The 7,481-nt window shown below is 37.6% G+C and overlaps 1 protein-coding gene across 5 annotated transcripts in view; it reads left to right on the top strand.

The window, feature by feature from the left end:
- The first annotated feature begins 2,433 nt into the window (after positions 1-2,433).
- Positions 2,434-7,481, top strand: part of fermt2 (fermitin family member 2) — a 45,654-nt gene continuing 40,606 nt past the window's right edge. For 4 of the 5 annotated variants that reach the window (XM_023352749.1, XM_005798324.3, XM_023352751.1 and 1 more), the window contains exons 1-2: positions 2,434-2,628; positions 4,724-4,881. In XM_023352749.1, the coding sequence (XP_023208517.1) occupies positions 4,725-4,881 (157 nt within the window). In that variant the 5' untranslated portion in view covers positions 2,434-2,628; position 4,724. Of the gene's footprint in view, positions 2,629-4,504; positions 4,526-4,723; positions 4,882-7,481 lie in introns of those variants that run through there. The other variant, XM_023352750.1, reaches the window with a different exon arrangement.

Raw genomic sequence — 7,481 nt, 5'->3', positions numbered from 1 at the left:
ACTTTGAACCTTTTCTCACCTTTTCTCATTACAGTCACAATGTCAATGCAATTTATTGAGATGTAATGCATAATTGCGAGAAAGTTTGGAAGGATTCGAAGGATAGAAATAAATGGTTTTTGAAATGTCAAAATTGGACCTTTATTAAAAAAGCGACAAGAAATCCCATTTGAATTTTGCCACAAACCGTGTAGAGGACAAAGTAAGTGTGCAGAAGAATAGACCGATGAGACCATAATGGAATTTTTTAGTTACAGCTGAAGTTAAACTGTGTAACACACTGTCCTCAGTGTAAGTAGGTGTAAGTATCATGCTGCAGGGAGGCTTTTCCTTTTGCAGGATGCTTAAAGGAGCTAGAAAAAAACTGCTGGAGTGCAGAAGGCTGGGGTGGAGATTTATTTTCCAGCAGGACGACTGTTGACATAATGCCAGAGCTACTATAGCATGGTTTGTGGTATGATGGCCCAGTCAAAGTTCACATCTTAATCTAATTGAGAATCTCTGACAAGACTTAAAAATGTACTGAGCTAGAGGTATTTTCTAAAAAATTCAATCCGTTGTAATTTGGATGTGCAAAGCTGTTGCAGCTATGATTGTAATAAAAGGTTAAGGTTAGGTAACTGCACTGTATCGACTCATTGAGACAGAATACAAATGCATGCCACATATTCCAGGTTGTTATTCACGCTTAAGTCTGAAAGACAAGTCATTTTCTTTCCAGTTTGCAATTCCACACTACTTTTGTAATTTAAAATTCCAGAAAATGCAATGTAGTTTGGCAAATTTATAACAGAATTTCATGTGCAACTTGAATTCAAGTGTAACAGCAGCAAAAGGACACGAAGTGGAGGCATGTAGGTCCACACAAAGAAAATTATAAACATTTATATTTTTAAAAAATGAACAATAATATACTGTACAATAATGGCAAAATTACACTATAAAATACTGTGCAGTAATCAAAAATGGCATACTCTGATCCAAGAAATGTGCAACTGAGTAGGACAATGGAAAAGAAACTGTTCAAAGATGTGTGTGCATATTTGTACACTTAAAAACAAAAGACTACAATATTTGAACTTAAACTGTGCAAACAACAGAGAGAAGAAATGTTATTTAAAATGAGAAAAGCTGCGTAAATACCACCAGGAGAAGTCTTGGGAGTCATATTAGATGTTAGTTTTTGAATATGAGTTATTCAAAAACTCGTGTAGCAGAGGAAGATTTAAGATTGACAAATCTTTTGACATTCTACAGAAAAACACAAGAATTTAAGATATGAAAGTGTTTTAAAATAAACTCTCCTGTCATTCTGTGTGGTTATTTAAATGGATGAACTCCTGGTCCCTGGCTACTGATGCGAGGCTCAGCTGCATTGTTGCCATATAAGGGCAGCTTGAAATCTTTCCTGTCTCCATTAACCCTGCAAGGTGCTGAATATCCTGGAGGCTTTCAGTTCAATTTAAATCTGATTCAAGATATTCAACATTGTTCTTTACCCATAGGTTTACATTTAAGTGAGCTTTATTCAGCTTTTTTATTTTCTTCTGGGACAAAACAGTTTTATGACAATAAGGGTAAATGGATTAAATGACTGGTTATTTTTACTATACATGAAAGTAAATCTGTCCTGTATAGTTAGGATTTACTTTACAGGACATTTTGAAATGTCTCTTCATCCATCCGTTTAAAAATGAGAGCAACATTTATTTATTTATTTATTTTTTGTTCTGAATTTGTCTGATGAGCAACATAATCAGAAGCTACTGCTACTGCAATCCCTAAAAAAAAAAGCTCAACACACACAGAATTAAATAGGTCATATATTTATTTACTTCAAAAATGATGACAGCATCAAACTTCTGATCCAACACAAACATATTTTAAATATGTGAAGATGAGTTTTCATGTATGAACTAAATACATTTAATTTCTAAAAAATATTTGACACAAATTTAAGTGCAACTCCTCACCCCCAGAATTTACAGATAAAGTTTATTTGAAAAGGGATTCTCCATGCCAATGTAGACTAACATCTCTAATTAGGAATTGTGCTGCATTTTAAAATCATTGTTACTGAATTTCATGGAGGCGAAGTTTGCTTTAACAAATGATATCAGCTGAGATTTTGGTATAAATTGGTAGTTGGGGGGGGGGGGGACAAAACATTAACTATTTATTTTAAATGCTGGGGAGAACTGTGAATATTAAACATTATCAGTGCCCCCCTCCCATCTGGACACTCCTTACAAAATCTTCTAGATGCGCCTTTTGTAGATTAAGCAAAACGCGTTAACTGGGGGAAGATGCTCAGAATCCACCCAATAATAGTTTGAGTCCAGCAGTGGACTCTCCTGGTTAGAAAGGAAAAGTGGGATTGGGGCGGTGACGTTATCTCTCTGGAAAAGAGGGAGGGAGGAAACAGAGAGGGAGGGCTGGACTCCATTAATGCGAAGCCTGCTGCCTGGAAAAGTGTTTGGGATACTTCACTTCTTCGGCGAGTTCTTGGTTGATTTTTTTCTCTTTTTAGCACCCAGTCAATAATATATACATGATTTAAAGAAGGGGGCGCTTGTTCTGTGCCGTGTAGTCGACTCTTTTGGTGTGTTTTTTTCCGTCTTTTTGAAGGTGAGTGTGCACATTTAAATGCTCGTCCTGAAAACCGTCCTCGGTCGCCGCTCGGAAATATGAAAACCTCTTTCCACTTTGCTTGCTGTTCACTAAAACCCCACTTTTTTTATTTCCCTGTGAGGTTTTAGGGGTTGTTTCGTTTCCTTCTACACTTTTAGTTGAACTTACTTCTTCAGGGACCGACTGAGCGGTTGTATGTTGCATGCAACCAGCAGCCGGGGAGTTGCTGTGCTTACATAATTAAGTCCTATTTGTAAGCCAGCCTTTACCGTTAGTTTTAACAGGTGAAACGACACATTGACGCAGATAACAGCTGCCAAAGGTCTCTATTGAAGCTGCTTTCGCGGGAAGACAGCCTTTGTTGTGCCGTGTTTTTATTGACTGGACGGCTGCTTTGAAAAGCCAGGCCACTCCGACAGAGAGCCTCAGATAATAGAGTGACATGTACAGAGACGGTGGTAACTTTTTGGGGGGTCACTGTGTTCAACAGGGCATGTTTTATAAACGGGCACCATGCAATTCTAGTCATTCCTTCTTTACTAAATCAATGCTTTAGACTGAGTTATTGAGCACTGAGAGATGTTGGAAAACTATAAGCGCCGTGTAGCAGAGCTGGAGAAACTGGGCTACATTATTGAAGTTCTTTTTATTTAACTGAAAGTGGCAGTTCAGGTAGGGAGATATGCTAACACATGACTCATACCACATTATTTATGGTTTGTATCAATAATATGATATTTTCTATATCTTTTTTCTATAGTTTTCATTATTTTCCAACATAATCTGATGTAAGGATAAGATGCTAAAGATGTATAAAAATCTTTCAAATAAATTAGTCCTTCTCTTGAAGCATTTAGAAGAATACTACCTTACATTTGAGATTAATTATTTAGTGATGGAAAAATATATATATGAAGTCTCCTAGAGAACAGTTATTTGTACTTCTTAAAAACCTAAAATAAATGTTACTGAGTATTTCTTTTATTTAATAGTTAGGCTCAGAATTTTACCTATATGCTTTTTATGACTGAAGGATTTGATTGCTCTAATGCTAATGAAGATTTTTCCAATGCTTACTGAAAGGCATATAAACATTTTTTGGCATGAATGTTTATATGCACATTTTGGCACCAATATATTTCTTTGATGTTGTATTGTGTTTTGAGAGTTTCCTGTTCCTGTCCCATCAGAACCCAGTTTATTGATCGTATTAAAAAAATATGTTCAATCTAAATCAGCCTGGTGCATGAATAATTTTGGGCTAAGCTGTAGATTTCATTCGTGTCCAATAACTTTCTAATCACTGTGACCTGACAGAGACCAATTTTATGTGTCTACTTTTCAAAATGAGAACGATAACAAAACATGTAAGTCCAATAAGGCAGATGTATATTGAACTTCACAAGTCAGGAGATTGTTGCTAAAAACTGGCTACCTTGCTAAGCTTGCCTATACTTACATTAAGAGCAGTTTAAAAATATATTTAACGGAACTGTGACAAACAAGGCTGAACAAAGACCGAGTTTATCTTGCCATCATATCGTGAGGTAATTATGCAATTTCCAAATCTGTCAATTGCAGCAAAGCTTGGCATCTTGAGGTCAACAAGTCTCTGTACACACATTAAGTGTGGTCAACTTGTCAGTTAGTTTGGCAGTGATGCCAGCTTACAAACATTTTTTCTGACCCACTGTCACAAGCATAAACATAGAGTTTGGTAAACTCTTGGGAATTCAGCAGAAACTTTGTGCTTATAGAACAAACAGCCCGGGGGCCGGAGGGTTTGGTTGAAAACCCACTATGACATCAGGGTTATGTTTCATATGTGCTCCAAAAGATTTCCAGAGCAACAGAAGACACGAGGAGAACAACAAAGCAGCAGCAAAGATTGCTGGTACAGCTGTAGTTGTGTTAAACTTTGATGAAAGATCAGATGCGATAGGTGGATATTAATAAAAAATGTAACGGACCTGGGGGGTCTTCTTCGAAATATCAAACCGGGATTACATTTTTTTTTCTCCAAGACTTTAAATGTGTGTTGTATGTTTTGGCTGTGTTGTTTCACCACCTATTTTTGGTTCTTCTCTGGCAGGATGGCACTGGATGGGATCCGGATGCCCGATGGCTGCTATGCCGACGGGACATGGGAGCTGAAAATGCATGTCACCGACCTCCACAGGGACGTGTCTCTGAGAGTCACTGGGGAAATCCACATTGGTGGAGTTATGCTCAAACTTGTGGAGAAGCTAGGTACATGTACATTTTGTTATCTGCGCAAAGTCTGTGTCATGTGATGTGTGCATAATTACCTGACTGATTTTGACTACGTTCCATTAGTGTCTTCAAATAGCAGTTTCATTCCATTTGTAATAGAGTAGCCACGAAAAACCTATTCCTTGTTCTGCCTTGCTGTGTGAGAGAGTTGTGTGCGTTTCTGGAGCTGGCTTGTGTTTCTGTTCACATTTGTTGGGCAGTAAATGTCTCACTCAAAGTAGGCACCACTCTGAGAAACTAAATTCCATGAAGATCGCAAAAGTACAAAATGTTTCAGAAAACACGAGTAAGCAGCTGCCGCTTTGCATCAGCCTGATGACTGGGAGCTTAAAAGGATATCTTCTGTTGAGATCTGGAGAGGAAAATGTAAAAAGTCAATTGTATGTTTTGGTTTTTTTGTGACCAATGTAAAGCCTCATATTACCATTCCTCTCTTTTTGATTTAAAACCTCCAAAAACTCTATTGTTTTTCCCAGTAAGGTTTTCTACCAAATCAAAGTTCTGGGACTGTTTTGGTGAAGGTTTTAAATGACAGTAGTGCATATAACACATCCAAGCTAGTGGCTCTGGAACTCGGCGCATAGCTGAATGTAACATACTGGTTAATAGACTGGAAATGCAGGTGGGCTTTTTTGGTACTTTTCTAAACTGGTTCAGGTCTTATTTGGCAGACCAGGACTACTGTGTATAATTTGGGTTTCCTCAAGGCTCCATTCTTGGGATACGTTTTTAAATTCAGTATCTGTTACTCAGATTATAGTACGGTATGTATGCTGATGACATGAAACTTTGTATTTCTATGTGACCTCAGTCAATAATGAATGGAGGGCTCAGAATTTCCATTTTGGGGGGGGGACTAGGGGGTCCAGAAATCCATGATTTGAGGCCAGATAGAAAGAACTGGACTTGAGTCAGAAAGCTGTTTGTAAAATAAAAGATTGTTCCTGTATTGCTCTGAATAGTTTAGAGCCTGAATATATTTCAGAGTTTCTTGTCTGGTGTGATCCTTCTCAATTTCTCACTATCAGACTGATCACTCAATTTTCCACTTAGAATTAAACAAGAGAAACCAACTTCATGAAAAGCAGAGTTGTGCTAAAGCTGACTGCAAACTTTAGTATTTACTGTTTCTATAAAGGTAAATTGTTGCTTATATTAATTACCATTTCTTAGATTTTATTTTTGTTTTCAATCTGCATTTCACCTGTTTTTCTTCCTGTGTTGTTTCTATTTTTGTTTTTAATTCTATTATTTCTCATTTCCATTATTTTCTTGCAAAGAACTATAATTGGCATTCTGTGTGAATGGAGCTATATGGATTAACTTGTCTTTCCTTGCAGCGTATTATGCCTAAGCAGCTAGATGCATATTGAAGCCATGCATAACGCCCCTTCCATCTCTTTAACATGCACAATTCTGTAAGCAGCGATATGTTCTGGAGAAGTTTGGGTGCCAGTAAGCATAAGAGCCCTCTGTTCCACCCACTTGAACACTGGCTCATTTCATGCAGCCTGGAGAAAAGGTCAGCAGCGGTGGCAGCACGATTTAGGAGTGACAGCTTGTTGTGTGTTGATGGTGCTCAGATGCTCAGAATTCCTCCAGCGCTCCAAGGTTTTTATTCCCTGCCTTTGGGTCCCATTTTTAGCTGTCCTGTTGGAGCTCCACATAATTGAGGTCTTTGTTCTCTGTGGTCGTCTGTGTTGGGATGCATCTATGCTCAGTGAAGTGCAGTGTTGGATGCAATTCCTGTCATCCCACACGCGACAAAGACCCGCCCTTATCCATTATTGTTGTGTTGATGTACTTGGAACATTTTTTTTGTTGGACAGCCTCCCTATGGTAAACCATGTGAAACTCCTTTATACTTCAGCTAGTCTTGGCATTGCCACATTTAGAAATGCATGATCTATTTGACAGGCATGATTACAATTTTACTTTAAAAGGTAATGTAGCAGAATATGTTGATGGATTTTTGCTTAGACCACTCATTCATTTCAGCATTCTGTATTTCCATTGGCATTGATAACTATTTTGTTGCTCTATGTGCAATTCACATTCATCTGTCTGAAGTATGATTGAATTCAAGAGACTCCTCTTTACTGAGTAGCAGTACAACGTGCTGCTGTTAAATTTCTCTCCAAGTGCTGGAGAATATTTGTGCAACTGACACTTAAGAGTGGAAATATTTCTGCTACCCTGAGTCATAAGGTTGTCATGAATTGTAATCATTAATCCAGCTAAAATATGGATTTAACACAAGGGAGCACATTGCTGGTTAGTGTATACAGACCATGCAGCACATTTTTATTCTTAAAACAAGGAGTAGATATATGTATTTTTGACATTTATTAATCGTTACGAGGTTAGAAGGTTTTCTTTGTGCAGACACTGGAGCTAAAGAGCAATTATATAGCTGGTCTAATCGTAAGGCTAAGCAGTGCATATCCATAAATTTTGAATTTCTATGTAAACGCTTGTTGCACTAAAATATAGTATAACCTGGGCTGCTGAGACTAGGATAAAGCGAATAGCAGACTTAAATTTTAGATTGAAGTTATTGTTTTTCTAGCTGGTGC

This window comes from Xiphophorus maculatus, chromosome 19 (genome assembly GCF_002775205.1).
Source record: "Xiphophorus maculatus strain JP 163 A chromosome 19, X_maculatus-5.0-male, whole genome shotgun sequence".
Lineage (NCBI taxonomy): Eukaryota > Metazoa > Chordata > Actinopteri > Cyprinodontiformes > Poeciliidae > Xiphophorus > Xiphophorus maculatus.
Note: the sequence above shows the minus strand (reverse complement) of the source record. Positions and strands in the feature narration are given on the sequence as shown.